The 27415-nt window shown below is 34.7% G+C and overlaps 1 protein-coding gene across 1 annotated transcript; it reads right to left on the minus strand.

The window, feature by feature from the left end:
- Positions 1-664: 664 nt before the first annotated feature.
- On the minus strand, positions 665-27141 carry LOC132698838 (serine/threonine-protein kinase Wnk). The gene is made up of 7 exons (XM_060665169.1): positions 26900-27141; positions 17355-17573; positions 4194-4570; positions 2432-2897; positions 2131-2378; positions 1796-2073; positions 665-1141 (listed from the first exon to the last, which is right to left on the minus strand). The coding sequence occupies exons 1-7, from the start codon at positions 26990-26992 to the stop codon at positions 1020-1022; spliced, it is 1803 nt and encodes a 600-aa protein (XP_060521152.1). The 5' UTR covers positions 26993-27141; the 3' UTR covers positions 665-1019.
- Positions 27142-27415: the final 274 nt, after the last annotated feature.

The raw sequence follows: 27415 nt of genomic DNA on the forward strand, positions 1-27415 counted from the left end.
GAGGACATTGTATTTTCATAAACATTTTCTCAGTAAAGAAGTCAAACTTAAACTCCGTGATATGTTACTTTTATCAAATATCGCTTATTGCAGTATCGTCTATTGGTCAGCTATATTTAATCGAGATAAGGAGAGACTGCAACGACTTCAGAATGCTTATATTCGTTTTAGTTACAATCTCAGAAAGTATGACCATATTTCACAGTGCCTCTCTGATTCGAGTTGGCTCAAGCGGAAGTTCAGTTAGCCACTTTTGTTTTTAGACACACTTTGGTTATTATTTAATGAAATACCTTATGCTAAAACGTCCCTGTTCACAATAAATTCCTTCAAACAAGCGTTAAGATTGTTTATTAGGAGTGCCAGTATCTAGCAATAGCGAATGAGTTTATGACTTTGTAGATTATTATGGTGTTGGTTCGGTTGTCCTTGTGGTTACATGGAAGAGCGCAATTTGCGAGTGTCGCCACTCTTGTCCTACTAGATACTGATATTGTAATATTTTGATTTTTAACAAAGACACTTTTTTATTATTACTTCCGAATTAGATAAATATTTTCCTCTTGCTTGCATTGTAAAATAATTTTTGCTACCGCATTGCTCTGCCCGATACAGTGGCGCGCATTAGGATCCGCAAAAAAGGCAACAATAATATAGAACAAGCGGAAAATAATTTCGTATATTTTAAAACCTTATTTGTACAGAGGAATTCTATCACAATAACATAGACCGAAACTGCTATTTTAGTCGACTATTTACAAGACCACTATTTCACAATAAAACAACGTATTCTACGAACTAGGAAAATAAAGGGATTGCTTCTGTTGCGAAATGGGAAAAAAAGCGACAGGAAAACAAATCGATTTACACGCGCGGACCTCCCGGAAAGTGCGGTTAGTATTGACGGGGTGTGGAAGCCTTTGGGGTTTTATCTAAATTATAAGTACTTCACCTACACCTACGGATATTATAACAGTTATAATATTTTTTATCCACATTTACAAAAGTGCCGTAGTGATTTAACAGGCGCAGTCGCACGAGCAACGTTTCACCCTCTTTTCCGGAACAAGGGGGTTGACGGATCTGGCGACTCTAGATTTGGCCTGCCCATCATCGGCCGGAATTGATCTGGGTTGCACGTCTAAAACAATGTAAAATGGACTTTTAACTTCAACTTTTTTTTCGGAACTTATTATTTTCCTCCTTTTCTCTAATTTGTGTATTGTATGTATGTGTGAGTATATTATTATGAAGTCATATATATATAAATTTTTTTTTCCGGCATAACAATACTATTTTGAATTCAGTTTCAGACGAAATTTTGACATACAGAACACAGGCCCAAATTAATAAGAGGCGCTCTTAATTTGTAATAGTTTTGGCTAGAAATTATATGAAAAAAGTTTCATGGTCGCTATGGGCCATAAATTCGATAATTTTTTTTTAAATCTGAAAAATAGTCACACTAAACCTAGAAATTAATACAATCTACTTTTCGTATCACAAATTGGTGCACACACAGCTTTTGTCATTTTTTCTATTTTCCTTGTAGCCAGCCCTTGTTTTAATGATATAATACGAACGAAGAATAAATTGTTTTGCAGTGTTTTTTCTCTTGACACACGCATCAAAATTGTACTACCACGGTGGTACAATTTTAAGACAAATCTAGCCCTTGTTATTTCCATATTATTTGTTTCGTCCTTTTTATTCAAACAGCAAGTAATACTTTTTTTTCGTGAAACACAAATTTTTTCCCAGTTCATATTGCCATCTAAATTCACGTTCAACTTACAATGTGGGCGAACGTCCTCAGAAGCGACGGCTTGTGGCTCTTGGTCTTGTTCGTGCATCTGCTGCTGCATCATGTTCACCGGAATGCTCACCGGAAGTCGTCTGGCGTACGCTTGCCTTCCGTTCATTTCCGAAGCGGTCTGTCTCGGTTCCTGTACCAACTGCATCTCCTGAGAATCTTGCGACGAGTCGTCGGAAGAAGAGGAGGAAGAAGAAGAATCGTCCTCGGAAGAATCATTTTCAGATACGGCTACGATAACGCGGTCGTTGTTTGGCAATCTGAAACCCCACGAGAAAAAACTATAGACGTTCGATGAAAACCAAAAGCTACATTACCTATTCAATTGGGTCAGAATTTCTTCAGGAATGGGAATTCTGTGGGCCATCATATTCTCTGGCACTTCACGCTGTGGTTGGGGTTCGTAGTCATCCTCCCTCGATTCTTGAACCTGATTATCTTGCTCGGCCCGTTGAGATTCGGCGATTTTCTGAGCAATAATCTGCTGAATGATGTGGTGAATTATGGGGTTCGGAGGAACATCACCTTGTTGCGACTGCGTCTGCGCTTGTACACGAATTTGCACCTGGAAATAAAAGTTTTAACCTTTCACTTGCATACTAACACTCAGCAACCAACCTCTTGGGGAATGGCCATAATTTGGGGCCTTTCCGGGGCAGCTTGCTGTTTCTCAGGAAGCATTGGCGGTCTGAATGGAATGGCTACTACTCTTGGTGGCTCTTGGTCGAAACTTTCCCGTTGGGAGTTCATGGGCCTCATCGGACCTTCGAACTGTCTTACGGCAATAATCTGAGGCCTCATTTGTTCAAAGGGAGGTCTCATTGGTTCCATTTGAGGTCTCATGGGTTCCATAGCTTGTCTGACAGGGGGCATTGGTGGCCTCAAAGTCTCCATGGGGTGGAGTGGACGCATTTGAGGAGGTAGTGGCTGTTGCTGATATGACGGTTGAGCTTGTTGGGGCATATGAGTTTGGAATGCGGTGTGAGGAATAGGAATCATCACAGGTTGGATCATAATAGTGTCTGGTTCATTGTCGTCTTCTTCGTCTTCTGTTTGGTGTTTTTCAGGTTGCTGGGGTTGCGCGCTGTAACGAAATTTAATTCGATAACGGTAAACGTTATTGAAACGCTTTGTTATTTACGTAACGGGTCAGTAGACTTCTAAGAATTTCGGCTAGTTTTTAATGGACTTGCCAATGACCGTAGAATAACAATTCCGGGCAATATAAAGAGAAAGGTTTTTTAAGCGTGGTACCTTTTAACTCGATAGCCGTGTCGTCTTTTTCCGAAAATATCTTTTGCTTTCAAGTTTCGTTTTAATATTTATTTTAGCAAAGTTTGTTGGGCAATTTCTTGGCTTTGCTTTTTATTAACCGCAACTTTCACCACCTTCAAACAAAACGTGTCGAAACGTTATGCTCGATGCTTAGACCTTCTGCGAACAATGCGTAATACTGTACCGTTGCATACAATGAACGTGACTTGATGAACGGATTTCAGCGATTTGCAAATTTGACTTCTTAGTTCGTTCACCTCCAATTGTTTATTGTAAACAGATTAAAACAAGGGATATTTTTGAGATTACAAAAGGAGCGTAGGCTCAAATATTTAATAGTAACATGTGAGCATATTTTTGCTTTTCAAATTGTCTTACTTTTCGCCATATTTAATATTAATATTTATTATGGCGTTTAATTCCCCGATTTGAATCAGTCAGTTTTCTAATCATTTTTGAGATCCTAATGTGTTCGAGAGAGTGTGACATAGAGAAAACAACAGATATATATTTTTTCGCAGTAAAAATGTTACTCCGTAGTCAGTGGTTCCCAGCTTTTTGACATTTTTGAGACACGTTTTTAATCAACGATAGTGGATAAAGTATCCAAATGTGACCAAATATATTTTTTTCAAATTTTTTGTCATATTTTTCTTTTTTTATTACGCCACACGTTTTATAAAGGATACTTTAGCGGCGATTTTGTTTAGGAAAAAGGAGGGTGGAATTGTTTAATAAACAAGTGTCTGAAGAAGATTATTAGAGCGTTGTATAGTAAACTTTTTCTACCACCGCCACCGACAAACACGTGATTAAATTACTGGAAATGCGCGAACTGACTCGCGGCAGTATTTAATGAAGCTGACGTTTTAAAGTGACAACTGGCCTAGTTTAGTTTACTTAATTTTTTGAAATATCGATACCATGTACACATATTTTATTTCACCCATCATTTTCTATATTAATATTTAAAGACCCTTTGAGACCTTGGATACCTTAAGCTACGGGACGTGAAATAGTACATGTATAGAAGTACGAAAAATACTAATAATCAAATAAATGGAGCACATATTAGGTACGGAAAAAATAATGATATTGCAAGTACCTTAACATATTTCCACTCTCGCATATGATGACCATCCTTTCACCCGTAAGCCTTTCGTATCTAGGATCGGTAGTGAGGTTTACTCCGAACGGCAACCTCACAGTTTTGGGTTGGTGGTCAACTACTTCTTCCGCCTTCTTCTTCTCCACGATGCAGTTCATTTTCGATTTCTGGTTCTTGGCGATCATCGCACCCGCCAAATCATCAAAGTCCAGTTGCAGCGGAAGTTTGAAGCGGATAGGTTCTTTGGAGTCTTCGTCGGAAACGCTGGTCGAATCTGATTCAGTACTGTCGCTGTCGATGCTGTTATCGTCGATATCTTTGGTTTGAGATTCCGCGGTACTTTGCGATTCTCTTTTTGCGTGTTTAGGTTCGTCCTAGAAGGCAAACGATGGTTATAAATAAATAGCAGGTAGAAGGTGGTTATTTAACAAAGCAATGTTTGCCTCCAAAACAATTTGACAGGTTGGAGAACTGTGTGGTTAGTCGACTTGATCGCAATATATACTGACAAAGGATCTATTGTGACTCCCTCCATTGTTCTAGAGCTTTATTCAGGGTCGTCTCTCTGATTCGGCTTCTTAACGTTTTAAATTAACGGCAGGAATTTAAGTTTGGTAAAGTGTAACAATATATTGTTCGATGTGTCCCAATTCTAGTGGATAATCGTATACTGGATGTTCAACAGGAACTATAAGTTGATTTAAATTGACCAGTGCCTTATAATTGCCTTGTAGAGTTTTTTCAGTTGTTCATGTCAAATTAACAACTTACATACCTACTTCCTAGATACTCGAGAAAAACAAATTAGATTAGCTTTTGACAAAATTGAAATTAAAAACAATAAATAATATTCGGTGCCGTACTCTGCGAGTAACATCTTGGAATATTGTCGATTATCCTTATAGTTACCATCTTATAGTCATGTAGGTGTTATTTAAAATAAAATTTCATTTCGTTTCGGTGTTTTTTTAAATTCATTATATCACAATGGAATAAATCGAGGTCAATTTTTGAATAGGCATTTGCTTAACAATGCAGTTCGTCCGACGAAGATCGAAAGAGAAACCGGTGATATTTAGCGAACAATTCGATTTCTTTGTTGCAAAGACGCCAAGACGAGCCCGTAATCGTAATACTGCGGGGTGTCATGGGTTGACCTGGTTTTTCTCCTACATCTAAGGCAACAAATTAAAATCAATAACCCGTTGCTTCGTTTAATTGGCACGATACTTTGCGTTACTAATGGTCTGAGTTTCGCAATAACAGTCTTGTACTTTATTATAACCTAGTAACTGCTTCATCACAAGTGACCCAGACTTTGTACCTATGCGTATCATATACTTAACTTGCCTGTGCTGATATAACAGGCACTTTTGGATCCACAAGCAACCTTGCGAAAGGACTCAATGTGACAATGAATTGTCAACCAGACAATGAGCATACTTCGGTTAATTAGGCAGATACGGACAAGAAACATGAAAATGGTAATTGAATCACTGACAGTGAAAACTATGATGGAAAGTCAGTCAAGTCCATTTTTTATTGTTTGTCGTCAAACGTAACAAGAAATCTGAATCTGCAACCTTACCGAACATGTAAGCATCCTCAAAAATAGAGCAGCAATCCACCGTTTGACTTATCAGACAAATCCACTACATTTTTTAAAAGAAAATCATTTAGACCGGTAGTTTGATAGTGTGAAAATATAGATCGCGATAGATACAAGTCCGTTCATATATCTACTAGAGATATAGAGGCCTTGCCTATGCTGCTAATACAGAAACTTATGAAGAAAGAAGAAATCTCATTTTTAACCAACAATGCCGCTGACAGATCGTGAAAAAGTTGGTGTGTATACATCGCTGTTTAGTAAGAAAATATCGCATTCGCATCGCATTAATGTTTTCCGTAGTAAGATCATCATATTATCTAATAGCTATTTTAGTTCACGTAATAGTGATAACAGTGAACTAGTGGACCATGTTTTGTACACACACATTCATAAAGCAAATATTGGTTTTATGATTTTACTAATAAACAATTTTAAATTTAAAAGGTACATAAAACATATTTCAATTTTAATATTCAATTTTTGCAAGCGCTAGGGTCTGAATTGTATAGGCAGTATAGCTTAAAATAATAAGTAATATCTAGTGAAAGTAATAGCTGATAGTACACAAATGAAAATGCTTGGCTGCTTGTGCCACTGCTTGCTGGAGAACAGGAGCGCAATTAGTGAATTTGAACCTAAAAGCACATTTTGAAGATATTATTAATAATATTTTTGATTATTTCATGATAATCCCACCAAATATATTTTTCTTGTGAACACCAGTTTGGATATAACATTTTTCGGCAGCATTTTGTCAAAATGCGTTTAGATCCCATTCAATTATCAAAGTTCATGGTTAAGCAACCTCAGAGAATGGTTTTCCACATCTGCCTTAATCAACTATTTTGAGCTATGATTCTCTGCTTAAAGAAGCAATCGCAAAGTCCAAGTATTGTAAAATACTCTGCTAAATCCAATTATTTGCAAATCTTATTTAAATAATTCATCAACAATGCGTTGAATAAAACATGACGTATGGTCAGTGGCAAACAACAGTGCCACGCGAAGGTCGTTGTAATTTAAGCGGCGACGGCTAAATCATTCTCTAGAGTTTTCCGAAGTCGTTTTGATTGGGTAAGCGGCGGCTTCCGGATAGCAGTTTTGATATCGGTGCTTTAATAATCTTCTACCTCCGGGATCACGGGAGGCGACGTCGGCACAGAACATGCGCAGAAAGTCCTAAACACCACAGAGTTTACGTTCGGATTCGATTGTAAAGTACAACTTAAACAAAATTTACGAAACGAAATAAGGAGCCATTCATTATGTTTCGAAAAACAGTGCAGTAAATATTTTGCTCATTAGAGTCTTTTGCATTCCCGAATTTCACTAGATACCGCTGCATAGTTGTTTATTGTATATTACTTGTCGCGGATGTATTAAAAGCAATAACAGGATCTAAGAATATGGCAACGGGCGATAAAACGGTTTTGTATTAAGATCGACCTATAGACCTCCTACACATACGACAGCAAACAGCTGATCAAAACAACAAACAGCAACAACTCTGTAAACTTACAGATCATCTTAGAGGCGTACCCTGAATCGACACATTATGGGAGAAGGACTTTCTAAACCGTTATGTCGCATTATGTCACCAGTTGCTAATGTAATACGCAATTACCGGTTGCGCCATACTCGTGATAACCACCACAAGATTGACACATGCGACTTTGAAGTCAAAGATGCACCTACATAGTCGCCCACTGTTATAGCGGCTCTAGCAGGATTGTAACTTGTTTATTAGTTTTTTACATGCGATATTGATTTTATTGTCTGGCATTAAAAGTTGTCCTAAATTTATGGGTATATTATGAGCGGCCAAGAATGGGCAGCGACCGCTGATGACCTCATTTGTTGGAAAATCTCACGAATTTCGGTGCCCAGTTCGTTCTATATTGCTTGTCATTATGTTACTTCGATTTTAATAGAAATTATGTAGATTTATTAATTTCACTAAACATTGCATAAAGTTTTAAAAAGCGCACACCGACAATCAACAAAGAGGATAATGGATGTTTTAGCTTTTATCAAAAAAGTGTGCATAGGAATTACACCACCAAACCATCGATTTTTAGAACAATTTATGAATTTATATTTCGCTTATTTATTTGTATGTGTTATTTATTTACTTACCAAAACTTTTAAGTGCTCTTAGAAAAACTATCCACCTCAATAACTTTACATGTTCTTGAAAACTTCTTTGGTTCTTGTACTAGTGAAAATCACGTCATTGCTCTTACACTATACACTAATAATTTATTTTTCAGTTTTTTTATTTCATTAATTTCTATATACTTGCATGCAATATGTAAAGAATTGTCATGAGCGAATCTAGGATAAGGAAGTAACAAATTGTAAGAACAAGAACACACACAAATTTTAGTTGCCCCAAAGAATTCATAATGTCAGTAAAAACATTTTTCTATTAGAAATTCTTCTACCGGTTTGTTAGATAAGGAAAGTTTTCTAGTTGTTATAACCTTAGTTGGCAACGCATTGTAAATTTTCAGAAATGTCACTAGAGGTCTCCCCCAAGACAAATGGTAGTTAGATCCCTACTTCTAGTACTTAAAATATTTATAGTAAAAAAAAAAATATTCTAGTACTTAAAATATTTCCTGATTTGTTTGATTTTGGTACATCTGTCCCAATATATACACATAATATAGTTAGTTAAGTTAAGAACATTTAGTTAGTTTAATATTCACTAGGTAGAATATAAAATAAGCGCGGCCTTAAACATTAAAATGGCGAACTTTCCGAACATTGTCTAACAAATGACGTCAGCTTTGTTAAGCTAGCGTTTGAGCAGTAGTCTTTTTTGCAAGAATTCTAAATTCTATACAGTCAGCATTTGACGGCAGATGGTAGCAAACGTAACACACAAATTTGTGCCGCATTCAAATTGTGAAAGCGCTGTTTTAAAAAGCACTTTATCACCAACTGCGGTGCAATATGCGGGATTACATTCTATTGAAACTGTCTGTGACCTGTACAAATTTAAGATCAGGTAAATTGCAGGGCTATGTAATTGTACCATACAAAAATCGTGAATGCGTTAAAAAACTGTTTTTTTAGGATTCTATTCATTTTAGTAACTTTCATTGCAGTGTTACGTGTGTCGCATTATTTGTATTTCTGCGGTTACAAATTCTATTTTGAAGTCTATCCAGACATGGGTTAAAGGGACCCCATTTATTTATAGCAGGCAAATTGAATCAACTGCATACAAACCATTCAAAGAAAGTACAAATTATTATACACCATTACAGCCATAAAAGTAGAGTCATTAGCCATATATTTGACCCCAATAAATGTCGACTTAAGATCAAAGACCTCGTCGCTTTCACCTTTACCAACATCGGTCGAGTGGCGCTTGATACGTCGCCATTTTTCAGCAAAAAGAAGCACAAACACCGAATATCGGTGAAATCGAAAGAACTGCAAGAATTCGCAGCCCGGCAAATTGGTCGCGGGAAACTGCTTTTATTATCGAGTAATAATTCAACTTGGGTGATGGGCGAATCGTCCGTGCGATAGGAAATTTAAATTCGAAGCGTCGCGGTCGACGAAGCGAGGGAAATTTCGATTAAAAATTAACACCAAAGGATAATTTTACCGTAAAAACCGATAGAAAACAACGAGAGCGCAGGTGTAAGGAGTAAATTGCCACCTCAAATCGGCATAAAGCGCGATCGACTGTGAGCAGTTTCCGCGTGTTTTGTTTAACACGGCTTTTAAAAAACTTTTCCTTTTTCCTTTCAATTATTAAGTCGGTAACAACAAGACGATGCAGCGCTCGCTTCCTAATTGCGCGTTTAATGTGATTCGATTTTAGACTCGAAATCGAAAAACAGGCTTAACTGGCGAAAAAGAAATTTACACTGGAATTTTAACAAAACTTTTAAAGTCACAGTCTTTTTGCACCTTATCAATATCTTGAAGCAAAATTGCACATTAAATTGTTTATTGTTAAAAAAATTTATTTATGCTGTATTCAACTTAATATCGAATTCTTCGTGAAATCATTTCAATCCCTCTCTATACTCACAGGAAGGGGACCGAGAAAATAGACGACTTTTATTAATTGTCTCTTTTCGTTGTCCCACAACTGCTGCGTACCTAGGACAAGCATTAATAATAGTCATAGGACGTCGATTAAAAATATTGAAATATCCACAACTGCTTCCGTGTTATGCCAGCATGCTAATTAGTTATTAAAGCGTGCAGCTAGCCGCGACTAATTGGTACAAAATAACTAATCCAACGTGCCTAAAACTAACCAAAATAATTTTGTTAAATGGAAATTTACCTTCAAGTCACAATAAACGAATCATGTTAAAACAAATCGCAGCTGCTGTCCTACGGTATACTAAAGTATTAACTTTCGATTTATCCCTTTACTGGCTTAAAAATATTTAGTGTATAATTAGGTATTATGTACATATACAACATACAACATACACAGCTTATTAACACTTAATGGTGACATGTTGGATTTTCTATGTTTATCCTTCAATAAATGTGACACATATTATTAAATACTTCTTTGTTTCTGTGGGACGATCACATAGTTTCAAAATTGAGGACAATTTTCCCCAACCTTTATCAACTTATGCAGTGGACACCTAGAAATTGTTTAATTAAATATTGAGTCAATTCTTTCCAGTGGAATCATGGTCTGGGGAAAGCTTCCCTAACTTTCTGCAATTTCAATAAAGTTTTTCAGGAAAGAGTTTTGATAGTATGATATGATGATCTCCTTGTTGATGTGAGGATTTAGAGAAAAATTAGTATAGTATATCTTCTGGGCAACTCAAAAATGTTTGCTAGATTTTGGTATTGGTATTTGGTATTTAAGGGGGGCGCCCCCGGCGGGTGACCAAGCACTTAGGCCTCAGAATATGCTAGAGGGCGTCCCTCCTATAGAAGGTCAGCAACTCGTCCAGCCCAATACCGTACACTGAGTCCAGATCGATCGGGGCCATTTCGAAGACTTCAAATCTTGCCCATGTCAACTTGCTATATTTATCCATTAAAATTTATAACTATTAGACATCTGAATTTAAGAATAAAACGATAACATTAAGGGACGGATTCGACAGTGATTGTTTGCTAACGATGTATATTTCTAAGTTTAGGTTGTTACACACTTTAATTTATAAAAAAAACAATAATTGAACATTCTAAAAGGATGCATTCGAAAAGAACGAGTCTGGAATGATCCATCATCCATCAGGTGTCTTAATATACTTAGTGGAATCAACTTCTAAATAATTAGTCATCATTTGGCCATCGATTCACGACTTTTGCAATCCACACTCACGATATCCTATCACATATGACCTGGGTACCACTGCGAATATAAGAAAACCAAAAACTGACCAAGATCCAACACCAATTCACAAAACTATAGAAAATTTAATTATTCAATTGATGAACACGCTAATCTTAATTTTAAATCAAGCGACCCACTTTTAAATCGATTTCTAACTTTATTTGAAACGAGCGGGAACAAACGTCCGCAATGTGCAATGGTCCCTTCATTTTCCAACTTTGAGGTTCCCTGACATTTCTTCTCCTTTTTCTTTACTGCGAGCCTAGGTTCCGGCCGCCCACCTTGTGTAACTCTCATTCTTCCGGAGTCTTGTGTTTTATGTGCTTACTTGTTAATTGTTGTTTGATTCTACCATTACCCTAGAACAGTCTTTTTTTTCTCTATTTGTCTCTATTCCCTTTGAATGTCATACATAAAATTCTGTTAATGATGCTAGAAATTGTGTAAGCAGTGCACTTAGGTGAATTTATGCATTTTTTTCCAATAATAAATAAAGTTGCGTGGCGAATTGGCAATGAAATGTTACAGGCAATTTAAAATTTACAGGCGAATTTTAAACGAACGCGATAATAAGTTCGACGCGTAGCACGGCAACCGACGCCGCGTAGCACACTTTCAAGTTGCAATAAAATTTCTAAAATTCCGGCGCACATTCAGAGCAGCAAATTGCGGCGCAATAATTTATTGTGAGTAATAATACACCGTCCGAACCAAAATCACATCTTTCGAAGGAAATTATTATCTCTCACGTGTCCGAGGACAAGCTTCGATCGAATAATATGCTCTACAATGCAAAGTTTTATATAAAAGTCGACATACTTTCTACATTTGCCTCATACTTCTTGACTGTGTATAGCAACAAAGGATATGAAGTCGGGGTCACAATTATGGACAAAATAAACATAAAATGTTGCCATTTATCTAATTTGGCTACTATGAAATGTCTCCATATTTAACAAAGAATTAAAGGTATGTGGCGTACAAATTGGGAAATTATGAACAATTAATAAAAAAAAGAAAGGGTTTGAGATTTTAATTGCTTACATTTCACAGGAGACAATTTAAAAATTACGGATTTAGAATATAAGTAAAACATAAAGTGAGGTATTCAAACTTTTATATAACATCAAAATAGTATCAAAAAAAGTTTTGTACAAATAAGTTTTTAGGCAAAATTCTGTAAAGAAACATTTTACAGGTTATTAGAATTTCTCTTCCCTTTTTATTCAAGAACATGGTATCCCATAACATGCTGATGACTATTTCACTAGGCATATTGAAAGATTGTTTATATTGCTTTTTAAAATACGTTGTTACCAAAAAAGTTTAAAAAACAAAACATTTAAAAAATAATGAGTAGTTGATAAGTATCATAATCCCTCTTTGCATATTTGGATGAAACTTGATAGATTTGATTCTTGTCAGTCATGAGAGATAATTCAATTGGCGTCTCCCAGCAAACTTTATTTTTATTATTATTTATTTATTTTTAGATTCTAAGACTTGACTTTCATATCTAATATCTATAAAAATCGAAAGTAACGAAAAAGTTTAAGAAACTAAAAGTGTCCGGTAGTTGGCTAATCTAATAAATTATACAAAATACATCAAAAACATAGTTTAGTAAATAATTAATAAAAAGCTTTTTACATACATATGTTTTATTTAAGCTTGGTTAAATGTAAGTTGCTAGTCGTAACCAGTGTCGCCAGCGCTTTTCTATTAAAATTGAGCCCGCAAAACTTGACGGATTTACAAAAGGTTGCGTAAACAAAAGTAACTATCGTAACAGCAACCTGTATACATTGGTTCTAACCTATAATTGGTAAGAGCCTAAATTTCGCATTTTGATTTTACGATGATCCAAATGGCAGAATGCATGATTTATTAGAAAAGAGTATGGGGAATGTCATCAATTCCAAAGCAAGAACATTGTTTATCCTCTTAGTCACCGTTAATTCGCTCTCTTTTAACCTTAAACGCAACTGTAACTACTTCTACATTTATCACAAGTTGTAAGAAACAGTAGACGCCAGAGACAAGAATACAAATGTAATACACACTGTACTCTTTCCTAATAACTGGACTTTTACTATCGATGACAAAATTGTTAAACTTATCGTATAAACACTATATACAAGCTAACTGTCAAGGAAAGCTGATCTATTTGTTAAAACAAGTAGAAAATTTGCCAAAAAATATTTTCATTCTATGTCTATATTCTATTCTAAGTCTAAGTTTGACGTGCCGTAGTAATGAACCGGTAGGTAATGTTGACATATGTAATGAATGCCACGAGGAACGCACATAACAATTTTACGTGTTGGAAGCTGTATTGCAAATGTTGCATAATCAACTGATTGAATATTTTATAATATTCAGGTCGGTGAACTCTCTCCTCGTACAATTTCTATCGAATAATGTTATTCGTCACGTTTGGGTACCTCGTTAATGTCCTGTGGTGTTGGCAAATTCGCAATTAGTGCCGATTTTGTGTTGCCGCGGTTAATCAAAATGTTAATACTATCTTTAAAAACGATAGCTATAGTTCTCGTTTGGAGAAACAAGCTTGAGAAGCGATAATATGTATTGTTTGACTCCGTACTAGTTTACCTTTCTATTTACATCTAGCCGTCCAATTTAAGCAAAGATTAGTAGTAGTCGGCCTTGAAGTCTTTGTCACACTTGGATTCGTGCGTCACAGAAGTTTCGCGAAAACATTGCGAGCCGGTTTGGAGCAACGCTTTTTACAGGGCATTTGGAAAAGTTCGTATAACACTCGACGGGCCTATAACTTCATAGTTCTTGTGAATAAATAGAAATAGTTTTGCAACTATTAATAATAGATTTTTTCATTTAAAAATTATCGAATATTATTATGATTTGCTACAGTAAAATATTTTCATCATTTTCACAGAGTGGCATCTGTCATTATAGAATGACTATAACCCGTCACAATGATGAAAATATATTGCTATCCATAATAATTGAAAAAATATATATTTTTGCGAAATTTAAGGTATTTGTTTGCAAAACTTTGCTTGGTTTAAAAAAATTTCCACAGCAATTTGCTTGTTTATTTACAAAACTGCTATTATTTACAGACTTCTGTTGAAAATGTTACTGGAAATGAAATTCAATTCCCATTTCATATCGTTGTCTCGGTTCTTATTAAAACGTTGGCAATAAAAACGCGACTAGAGGCAGCAGCGCAGATTGTCATTAATATTTACTATTTGACCTAGAATTAAATTACCATTGCTGGAAAAAGCGCAGTGAGGTTACCTTCATTTCCAGGGTCGGGCTTAATAAGATGACTTTACACCATATTTATATTGCCATTATAAACAATTCGGTTATACAAAAAACTCATTTTGAGATATTTTTTAGCAGATAGTTTTGTATTGTATAAATACGCAACGTGCAATTTTTTGAATTTCTTTATTCATGTTTAACTATGATTATAGAAAAAAAACTTATTAATGGTACTAGTTTTCGGAAAACAACCAACATATACAAGATGTCCCACAATGAAGCTCCTTCATAATTTTAATCTTTTTCGCATCAAATGGAGATTTATTCCTTCTAGTCTCACAATTTCTAACATAATTATAAAATACCAAACTCTTGGATTTCAACTCTTTTTTTCACATTTCTTAGCTATGGAATGAAAGAAAGAATTACGCTCTATACATATACATGAAAGTTGCTCACACTGTCCCACCGAAGCCTCTTAAGTGCGGTATGATTGAAAGTTATAAATTTGGTTAATATAATTTAGTAGTAACGAGATTTTTAATTAGTTGTCATACTAAAGTCCTGCTTTTCACGATTTTCCTTTGCACTCGTCGGCATTAAAAGAAGAATGCACAACATTTTAAACTATTAATTAGTTTTAAAAATGATTTTCGGGTAAATTTGTGAAGAGCCTAAACCCCGGCGAATTTAACAAATAGTGGAGGATAGAAATACAATTCCCATAAAAAAATGCCACTTTCCGCAAATAAAAGAAGTGACTAAAACAACAAGTTGTAACGAGACTTTATCAAATCTTAGTAGTTTAATTAACAAGTCTCTCAGTATTAAGACTAAGTTATGATTTGTAATTCTTTGATATTGTCCTAAATTAGCGTTAGTCAGCGTCTTTAATAAACGAATCATAGGCTTGAGACGTAATTTTTCGAGTATTTGGGCCTCAGAGTAGTTCATGACTTTACTTCAGATAGTAAGCGAGAGGCATATAACAAGTATATTAGTACGTCAGGTAACATAATTACAGATGTAGAGAAAATAATTACTTATGAGAAACAATCACTTTGAAAAAGATCACTTCGATTATATTTTTGCAACTGAACTCAATTCATTTTTTACTAGCGTTGCTTCCGATATTTTGACGTCTTTAACAGTCAGATCAGAGATACAGAGAAAATGTCTGAACAATATATCTTTAGTCTCACTAACTTCCTTTCTCCATTATTATAATAATTAACAGTATTATTCTTAAAGAGGTAATTGAATTTATATTGACAGCCCTTACTTACCTTTTCAACAGATGCATCCTTGGGGGGAATTTATCTGAATAGGTTAAGAGGTTCAGTACCGATATTAAAAAAGAGACAACCTAATTTACCAAATAATTAGAGACCGATATCTACAGTTCCCCTACTGGAAATTTTTTTGAGTCATTAATAAAGAACCAGTTATCACGTTTTTCAGTAGTGCAGGGTTGTGGGAGACGCATCAAGGCAGACGGAATAAGTCATACCGGTCATCTAGGAGACAAGATGTGGTCTACAATAATGAAATATCGAAACTGCGAAGCGTGGATAGTAGCGTATCCCAGGGCCCTTGTCCTGGATCCGCTGCTTTATACTGTTATTGACGAACTATGTTATTTCTTGTCCCACAATAAATATGCATTTTTTTATGCATACTATACGTCGATTATTAGCTATGGCCAAAACAAGCAAGAATTAATAGAGCAAATAAAACAAGTAGAAGATAGGGATGAGTTATGGTTCTCAGTAATGCTCTTAAATTAAATGCAAATAACTCACAGCATCTTGTGTTCTCAACAAATAATAGCTTGGTGCTAGGTGCTAGTGTGGAACTTCTAGAGTTTTACAATAGATGATAGTTTGGGCTAAGCTTAGCAAGTGCAAAACACTGTCTTCTAGTATTTTTACAGTTCTTGAATTAAAAAAATTAATCGCTATGCTATGATGACATATTATGCTTTCTTTCATTCACACCTAACTTATCACCCAGCTTATAGGGATTTTAAACTTCAAAAGAAGGTAGTTAGAGTAATAGCGTGTGCAGGTTATCTAGAGCATTGTAAGCCCATTTTTAAAAGATTGAAAATCATGCCACTTCTATGTTTGCACATCCATTACCAAATGCTAGAAGTACATAGGAGTCAAGACACATCGAGGCTGAACTCGTTTTATCATGATCATCGTACCCGAAAAACGCAGCAAGAAATTTAAGCACACTAAATGCCAAAAACTTGGTTAAATGTAATCTAATCTAATAAACTTCAATAAACCATCAAAAGTGAAGCCATTGAGTAATAAAAAATTTAAGAGATATGTATAAAAGTTCCTTGTCCGTGTGGAAATACATGGGCACAACCATCATGACAGAAGATGCTAATTAGTTGTATGTATTTTTTTTTTAATTAATCTTACTTACACTCTACTGATTTATAAAATAAGGAAAATACAAGCGCTCAAATCCATTAAATACAGAAACAATTTTCTAAGAAGGAATTTTCCTACCTGGCTCTTAGAGCCTAAATACATTTTATGCACGGCTCATTTCTCTCCAGTCCTCTCTTCTCTCTTTACCGTAATAGTTTGTTAAACATTACAGATTGCCTATGATAGACTAGAATTGGCATGTTTTCTTTTTTGAAAACAATGCGTCATGTAACAACTAAACCTTTCTAGTTAAATTAAATCTTCAACAGCCCCATATTTGTTTTAAATATAGATGCTGAAAGTCCGATTCTTTGTTTTTTAAATTGTTGTTTTTTTATATTGTTCAAAATGTTTACGATAACAAATCTTTTATTATTAAGATTCTTATTATTTCAAGACCATGTACTGTTGTCTTTCTTAAAATTCTGGACATTCCCTATCTTTATTATCTTTTTTATCGATTGTAAAAAAAAATGAAATTTTACTTTAGTAATGAAACTCACCTGAATCAAAGCCTGCGGCTGTAAAGGTTGCTGGTTGTCGAATTTGTCGGCGACCTCGCTCAGAAGTTCCAGGTCCTGTTCCAGCTGCCTACAGGAAGCACTAGCTTGGACGTAAGCAGAGGCTAACAGAAAACTGCCCAAAACAAAGGACACTAGCACAACGGTCACCGCTATTATTTTTGCGACTTGTACCGCCGAGCTTTGAGATTTGTGATATGCCTGGAATAAAGATTAACTTAATTAGGCAAGATGAAGTCAAAATGGCAACTGCAGGCATGTTATTTGCGAAGATAGAAATTTGTGAAGTTTCGGGATCAATTTTGCGCCACATTATTTTCGTTGGGTGTTCATAAATTGCTTTGACCTTGGCGATGGAACATTGGGTTGGAAACAACTGAACGCCGACGTCCCAAACGAAACCTCTCGCGAGACGTCTACGTGGCCTTCGCATGAATACCGCGGATTCCCACGGAAAAGTTTTGCAACAAGCAAAGCTGAAATCCAGCGTTTTATTATATTTAACTAGCGTCGTTTGTTATTCGTGTGTTAAATATTAGTTATTACTTCACTGTTCTTGAACTGTTCTACAGGATGTCTCATAAAATATCCGTCATATAGCAATAGAAATAACTTTTCGAAATTTGTCGGTAGATGCGATGCGATTTCTACATGCATTTCTGCAAATATTCTTTGCAAGGATTGCAAGAAATTTGACACATAAAAGTACCAGCTATTTACCGCACAATAAGAAATAACTAGAAAAATTACATTTTAGTGATGATAAATTAAAAAAATAGGGTAATAGGCCAAGTATCACCCAAAGGGCGATATTAAATTTAACTATTTTACAAATAAAGATATTACACGTGGAAATTTTAAACAAATAACGCTAGCAATAAAATCATACACCAGCAAACATAAAACACTTATAGTTTAACAAAAAAAAAACATTTACGGACATCTATGTAAGTAATCAATATAGGGTAGGAAAAATCTAAACGGAAAAAATGTTTAAGGAAGCGCCTTGTGGTGTTGAATAGATCCGATTTTTGGCTTATTGTTTAGAAAAATTCAACAATAGAAAATATTTTATTTTCGCAATACTATATAATATAATTTTAATGAGACCTAAAGAGACGAAAATTGCCCAAGAATTGGAAAACACAAAAAATAATATAATTATTATGATTTTCAGCTTTGTATAGTATTTCAAACATAAATAATCCGCATTTCTCTGGTTTCTAGTTTTACACCAACAAGTAGGTCTTTATGTCCGAACTCTAAAAACTATGTTTGTCAATTGTGTGAAATTAAAAAACTTTAGAAACAAAAATCTAAAGAAAATAATCGAAATAATTACATCGTGTGTACCGCAAAGAAAATTACCAGTTAAAAATACATGCACTTTTAAAAGCAACCAACATTTACCTCACAAAAATACTAGCCTCCATCTTCCACATTTTTTATGCAGGAGACCAATGTAAGTATTTCTTTCTTGTTAAATACTCCCAACAAAGTACTTGATATTCAATATTGACAGGCCATTCTGGCTATGCTGTGTTTATTTTTTTTACACTTACGCTTTGCTAAAAGATAAATTTTTATAATTTGCTTGATATGTGCGTGGAGAAGTAAATTATTTTCATAACAATAAAATGCTTAATTGCAATTACTTGCCAAAAAGCAGTTAATGTGCTGCTAAAAGGTTCAAGATGTAAAAATGAACTGCCGTTAGTGTCCTCAATTTTTTGCAACGGACTACGAAAATTGAAAATATTTCCCGTAGCAGTAATTAAATAAGCATTTATGCCTATTAAATAAAATTTATGGGAACAAATGTTAACAGAAGGGACTAGTAATTCCATCGTTGATATACATAATTGAATAATATTTAAAATTCATATATTCTACATACTGGCGGTGCCTCTGGCATGTTATTATTGCAAAATTTGTTTAACTATTTAGACACCGCAATTAAATAGCAATACAAATCAGTTGCTTAACTGAACTAAAATGTCGTATTACGTTACACATGCAACTAGCGAAAACATTAAAAATTAATGGCAAGAGTTATTTCGGATTTTTGAAACAATATGTGAAAAAAAAAAGACGTTGCTCATCCTGTAACAAAAATCTCTGAAAGCGTTTTGGAAGTAAATTTGTGTCGGATTGACTCGGTATATGGCAAGAAAAAATATCCGCCTAGCCAAAACTGTGGACAATAAATGTGTCCGTAAGCGTCCTATCAAGACAGATTTCGAATGTTAATTTTTTTTCATGCATGAAAACGAGTACCGACCAACGACTGCCACTTTAATAGCGAATGAAAAATTTCTCAGCGGTTTTGGCAAATCATAATTTCGTACCTGGTACGAAGTCACACGAGTCAACCTCGATTGGCTAATAATAATTGTTTTACTTGTTTACATATCATTTAAATTTGCCATGGTGTTTTCGTTATTTTAGCATAAAACGGCGATTTAATTTTGCCCAGAGCTCAATTATTATTATTCCAGACATCGAATATGCTTATTTTTGTGAGATTTTATTTTTGATTGAAATTGAGAGAATTTAAGTAAATTAAATAAAACAAACTTCTCGGCAATTTCTGACTTTCTATAGCTCATTGTTAGTATAAAAATTCGTAACTTTCCTCGACTATTAAACAATCGTTCTTGTATCGTACAGTGTGCGTTAAAGGAAGGAAGTTTTCAAAATTGTTTCGCAATTAATATAGAAATTATAACTCTTGCGATTGTCTACCGTTTTCAGTCGAAGATTATTTAATTGTAATTGCATTTCATACGGATACGTTCTACAGCTTTAAAATGTTCCTGATCAGAATAAACAATCGCCGGGCTGGGATTTCCACCGTTAAAATTCTTGCAATGAAAAATTCAATTCACGGATGGAATTTGTATTCCCGCACTTATCTTTTACGCGGGATAATACTCCCACATCAATTTCGCACGCCTGAGGACAAGTACATGTTATTATATTTTTTTCATTATTTTGCATAAAGCTCAGTTTTTTTTTGTTTTATTTTATTGAACCCTACTAATTTAGTATCGATTTGAAAACAACTCAAATATTTTATATAACTTTTTAGTCACCTTTTGTAGAAAGTTACATTATTTTTCAGATTTTGTAGGACTAAAAACAAGAAAATTAGCTAAGTTAGAAAACATACCCTGCGGGAGGTTTACCGTCCTTTGTCGTCAGTGCTCGTATTAATCTGCGGCTGTGTTCTGTTTATAAATAATCACATTTGTCAAATAAAAGGCTCGAATTTGGTCTATATTTTTAAAAAAATAATCCCGGCAAGGTATTTGTTGATTTACTGCGAAATTTAGTGCGAAAGGAAACCTACAATACATATGTTTTTTTCACATCAAACAAAACCACAAGCAGTCAGTCAGTCAACTTTACATTATTGTAGTATAGCAATCAACATTAATTTTCAATCCAATGCAAAAAAAAGATTAAAAAATTTCTGACGTTTGTGTGGAAATAGTTGGAGAAAAAAAATGAACAAAGCAATTTAAATCAAAGAGTATTTCGGAAAAATAAATTAATTTTTCTTAATTTCCCAAACAGCTTATATTCAACTTGTTTTATTTGTGTTTGGTAACCAAAAACAGTAAAGCTATTGTATAAATAGAAGAATTTACCTCGCAATTAAAAAATTCTAAGATTCTCGATACAAGTACTGACGTCATGACCAATCAGAGCGCGTTTAGCGAACTTGATCCGATGAGCACATTTCTTTACGCTTTTTTCGCTAAAACTGACTCTATTGAGCCCGCCGCTGGAGATTTATGACAAATAAACTTGATCTATGGTCATTATCGAATAGGAATATTTTAAATTCACGTTGACATTGAACTTTGCACTCGACCTACCTGCTTTTTCATTTTTCGATAGTTAGTAGAAAAATTAAAATAAATCGCAAAAGAAACGTCTTTCTCGGTTGTTCCACATTTATGAAATAAATTTAAAAAGCTTTTGACTTCATTGGTGCTTAATCTACCACCGTCAACCAATTTCAACAGTGAATATTAGCGAAGTTAAGGGACTCGTTTGATATTAAGTTTCGATTTCACCCCTTCTTGAAAACTGAAATTTACCAACAACAAAAATCGGATATAATAACATTTCTAGCAAGGACACGAAAACATTGTTCAATTATTATTCGACAAAAATTTGGCTAGAATCGGCTGCAATGATCCAAAATTTTAAAAACGAGCAAGAACGAAAATATATTGTTCTAAGTTTGTGACGGTTTCCAAGTTCAAATTGATTGCTCTAGATGCAATTGCGTGCTTGTGATATTTATTCATTTAAAAAAAGACACTTCACCTAGTTATTATTGTATATTCGAAGTCAATTAAGCTTTAAAAAAATATACGAGTAGATTTCATTACAAACATTTTTGTAAATTTTACTATTAGGAGCATCTTACTGGTCATTTAAAGAAAGGTTCAATTCGACAAATGAATAAATGTTTTGAAGTTCCAATTTAAAAATAAGTTTTATATTCCAGTGCCGTTCGTCGCCTTGCAGTATTGTTTGCCAGCTAATGTTTATTATGGAGGAATAGAAAGTAGAGACGGGTTCGTTAACACCGAAGAATCGCATTGCTTCTTCCTCTTTGACCTAAAGTCATCCCACACCGGGTGCCTGGTTGCGAGCTTTCACGCGCCATTGTTTTGTCGTTTATCAAAGGGAAACGCACTGAATTTCTCGAGTCATATTTTAACTCACTAGCTGACTAAAGAAAGAAGTTTTAGAATAACCATATCCAAAATTATCGAAAATAACTTAGAGCTGTTGAAGTTAGGAAAAAGTAATGAAGAAATCAGAATTTACCGATTTTGCTTATAACCAAAGGCCTTTTTTGCCGATTTTGCGGCTGATTTTAGTCTATGTTATCGACAGAAATGTCACGCCACTTTGCTGGGATTGTGAAAAACTGCCCCAAGCTAGGAAAACTCAGCACTGATCTGTACTGATTGTGTCGTGATGCCCTCAAAAAATAAACCTTTATTCAAAGCAATTTGAAAAACCATAGCCTTCAGAAATTGCAATTCAAAACGCGTTACGGTGCCGGGAGTGAAAGGAAGATGACCTGAGATCCACATTGAAATGTCAAAAGTGAAAATCGACACAAATTGCCTACAATTCCGGGATGGGTATTAATACTTTGTTGTTTTAATTTGTCGGTCGAAACGGGGCTAACCTGCAATACGATGAAAATAAAAATAAATAAAATACTTATTAAAATTAAAATAGGGTGTTCATAAAGTACGAAGGAATGAGTTATTTAAAACAAAGTTCATATTTTGTTTTTTAAAATTCTAAATGTACTTTACAAATATGTAATTAATATTTTTCTTAAATGAAACTCGTTTTTTAGCTTGCAACCTAAAAATGCAGTGTTTTAATTTGGCCTTGTGCATTCTACAAATATCGCCACCAGTAATTTATTACGTAATTAAACCACTTTATTATTATTATAACAACAAATCGTCTTCATTTAGTAAATTGTTCTAACTTTAGGCAACCTTTAATTATCCTCAGACTAATAAAAATTAATAATAATAAGATGACACGCAACAATCACGGCTCCAATGCTTAATGATGGAATTACAAAAAGGGAGCCTTTTTGTAATTCCGCTTTACCAACCAGAGAGAAAGCATTTGAATCAGAAGGGCGAGAGAAGATAATAATAGCATTACGATTTAATGGTTTAGAACTGAATAACTTAAATGTTTCGGGAAGAACATAGTAAAACTTCACAGCGTGACAAGAAAAAGCCTTCTTAAAATATGATTCTCATGGAACTGAGAATCTCCTATGTATAAACTATGCGATGGTGAAATTGATGTTTATCACTAAGATCTGGAAAATCTGACGTATTGATAATCTTGTCAGTAAAGCTTAACAATTTATGATAAAAATTATCCTCTGTGGTGCGCGTAACTCGATTACGAAAGGTAATATACAACAATAAATAAAAAACTAAACACCATTGTCTCTTAGTGTTTTCGGCAAACTCGCCGTCAACGCGACTTCATGAAGCGATTAAGAGTTGTGAAACTGTGCACAGAGATCGCAAGAAACAAAACAATGGCATCATTGAAAGCAATAGAAATCCGCCATTATCTCAATGTTAATAATTAACGACCAAGAGCCCTGGAATCACGATACCGGAACAGGTGTCCTTGTTGCAAGCAATAACGTGGGGGAATCAAACATTGGCGCGCGCACCGCGACTAGGAGAAATAATAGACGAAAATCATTAGCGTCCAACAAAATGCAGTTACCACATTGAGACAAATATTTTATTTACCACCCATCAAGATTCGTGTCATGAAATTTTACAGTTATAATTGTTGCCTTGCCCTATTTTTAATTTAATATACGAAGCTACCAAGTTTCTATTAATCAGTAACATTTTATTAAGCAAGATTGCTTTGGAAAAATCGTAGCTGGACGTGGCAAGTTCGTAGCGCGTAGCGCGAAGCAGGTTTGTATTTCAAAAAGAAGCCGCTTTGCGGTTTCTTGTCAAAAAAGGGACGCTTTGTTTTTCTATCGTGTTCCTGCTTGATAACAATGGAACTTTGGCAAAATCGATGTAATTGTATTGTGCATACACCCAGTATAAAGCATCTTTCACGTATCGCCAAACTTCAAAGCCACCGCAAACTATGATAAATATAAAAATTTGTACAAATGATAGTGATTTCCAATGAAATGTATGAAATCTCTCGCGTATGTGTATGTGTATGATACGTGTATGATAGACGAAACCTGACCCTCTCGACCCAATTTACGATACTGCTTAAACCAAATTAACGTATGTTTTATTGTTTTTCATTTACGACTAAGAATTTAACCAACGAAAATGGCAATTTGCAGAGACTTTTTGATTTTTTGCTCATAATCGACACACCCTGTACATAATTAAATTAAAAAAATATATAGAGGTTATAGCCCTGAATCTCCTACTTTTCCTGCTCCAATTTACCGATAGAGTAAATGGTTTTCGAGGAAGTAAGTTTTTTTCTGAAACCATGACGGCATCGTGTCTTGACTGCCGAGGAATAGTGATTTTAATATGGATTTTTTTCAAATATCTCAAGCAGCATGTGTGATAGACGAAAACCGTAAAGACAAAAAATGTCATTAGTCATATTCTTTACTATTTTTGATTTGCGTTTAATAATTTACTCTTTAAAAGAACAATTTTCTGGGTCTTTTACAGTTTTGTCTATTATTGGGAAACCCTGTATATAATCGAAAAAATGCCTGAAATAAATGTTTTAGCACTGGATCTTCCGCGTCTGCTGGTAAAAGAAAAAAAATTCCGATTGAGTGAATGGTTAGGGAGAAAAGCATGTTTTTCTGGAAGCCAAAATAACCAACAAAAAAATTCAAAATTTTTCAAAAAATACTGGGTTAAATTTGATTGCACCCAATCTCTACTATTTAAATGTGAGCAAAGACTTTTACTTCTCTGCTAAATTTGACGTCGATATCGAAAAAAAAAGATAGAGGCCGAAGCTTCACCGCAGCCATCTTTACATATCTTATGTATCCTGTGGATTGTTAAAAAAGAGCAAAATTTGAAGCGTGTACCTTCACCGAGATCCCGAGTTTAGTGAGGAGCGCGATGAAATCGATTCTTTTCGAAAGTATTAAGTACAGAAACATCTTCATCAATGTTCGTTCATTGTTTTACTATTGGGAGACTACGAAGATTGTGCACACGTCCTTCAACTATATGCCGCCATTTTCTCTTCCTTATTTAATTCTTTCTAATAAGAAGTAAACATTCAAATCGACATACCGTTATGATTTAGATAAAATGCACGAATTGTTTGGCCCTGCCGTGTCTTACTTAAACAAACATCGTGATAGCGAATCATATCGAATAATGCTACCTCCCGTAGGTTGTTTAAAAAGGTCATCAATTCCATTACAATATCGCATTGAAAAATATCGAAATCTAAATATACATTTATATATTATGGATATTGAATATTTGAAATCGGTCTTTTTTCCTTTCCAGAGTTGGGACAGTGAGAGTGATTTTTTTATATATATTGTTACGGGAATTATGAATAATCGGACATTGCTAACAGTGTCCATGCAAATATCAATGGGAAAAGATCACTGTGGACAACATTTCGCATATAAGCACACTGCCCAACTAACCACAATTTACCAGTTTCAATTATCATCGTAGACATTTTTTGGGCATTGGTAACATTTGACTAATTGTTCACCATCCTCCAAACACGTACATAAATAACAGAACTTAACCAAAATTTTTATTAGTGAGATGAGATATTGCGATTATCTAGTCTAGTACTTGTTGAACATTTTGTTTAGAGATGTCCAGATACAAGTCGCTCTGATTAGAAAAGCTGACTAGATTGACAAACAAATTCCCTTAAGCGATAAAATTGTATCAAACAATACCAATTTTAAAGTAATAAAATTTTCAAATACTGGCATTGAAAACATAACGATTAACTTGGCGCAACACAATAGGCGATTATCAATAAAGCTTTTGAGACGAAATAAACATTTATTGCAAGTACCGGTTTTGCAAAATATGTGTAAGTTGAGAACAAACGAGCAAAATATATTTTTGCTAATTGATTGATTGAACAAAAATAATACTCCGAGCTCGTCCGAAAGCGAATTGAAGAAAAATTCTATTAATTTTAATAACACAAATTTGTTAATAACATATTCGCGCGAAAAAGGAAATCAGGCTTTTTGTTTCCACTAGAAAATAGGTACCATACAATTGTATTATATAACAATAACACCGTTTAATGCGTTTTTTTTTTTAAATCCCGGGTATAATAAAATGGCCACTCGAGCGTGAACCGCAATATCTGAAATGGATTTAATTACGCCGCAATTTCAAGCAAAACAACGAAAATCGGATTTTATGCAGCGGCAGAAATATAGTTGTTTAACAATTGAAATTTCTGTAATTTCGTTTCGACACGGGCTTCCTCCGGAATTGATTTTTAGCGATTTTTATTTCGCAAAAAACGTTCTGCGCTAATTTGAAAAATTTATTGTTGACCCTAGCATCGCAACGATAAATGGTGCTTTCCAATTTCCACAATTTCTCCAATTATCATCGAGAAACTGTAGAATTATGTTCTTTTCATTCGTTATCGTTTATACGATAAGGGACTTTCTCCTTTACGATATAAACGCGATAGTGGAAAGTCTTGAACGCAGTGCAGATTTGTGAAAATTGAAAAAGTAGTCCCTAAAAGCCCATCTAATTAAATTATGTCGGATCCATCGACTATCTTTTTTTTATAAGCGTGGCTATTAGTAACATATCCTAATGTTATCCCCCAAGGTCCTTTTTTAGTCGTCGATTTACACCTAGCAATTAGCGCCAAGTGTGAAAGAATGTTAACTTAAAGAAAATAATTATACTCAACGTATAGTCTGATATTTTATGAGTGTTCGTACCAAGTAGGATATTTTTTAATGAAATTCTTACCGGTGGCGGTTCTGAGGAACAATATTCTGACGGAGGGTAGTCCGGTTTGATGTTTACCGTCGCCATGGACTCTGCGTGTTGTTCTTTCTCCATGGTTATGGAGACGATCGGTCTGCGTCCAACGACGATAAAGAACTGAGGGAGACACTTGTAAACAGACAAGCAGGCAAACGCAAATTAAATTGCTCGCAGCTTGTATTCTTGGTTTCACCGGCTATTGCGATCGACTGGTAAGAGGTCCAGCGGAGCCCAAGCCTTGTAACCGATGCCCCTACCAGCTCCGAGCAGAGAAGTAGAAATTGTTAATTGCCAATTGTTGCTAAGGTATTTTGCTAAGGAAGTTTCAGAGGCAGTGGCGCGGCGTCCACGATGTTTCAGTGGCCATATTTGTAGCATATATTGGGTGTCCCACTAACAAATGGTGGAAAAAAAATTATGTGCCAAATAAGAAAATCGGATTTTTTAAAAAATTTTGGCAAGGAAAGAGGTTTTAGAAATAACGGCAGCATATTCTTT

This window comes from Cylas formicarius, unplaced genomic scaffold (assembly GCF_029955315.1).
Source record: "Cylas formicarius isolate icCylForm1 unplaced genomic scaffold, icCylForm1.1 PGA_scaffold_2__14_contigs__length_35257938, whole genome shotgun sequence".
Classification (NCBI taxonomy): domain Eukaryota; kingdom Metazoa; phylum Arthropoda; class Insecta; order Coleoptera; family Brentidae; genus Cylas; species Cylas formicarius.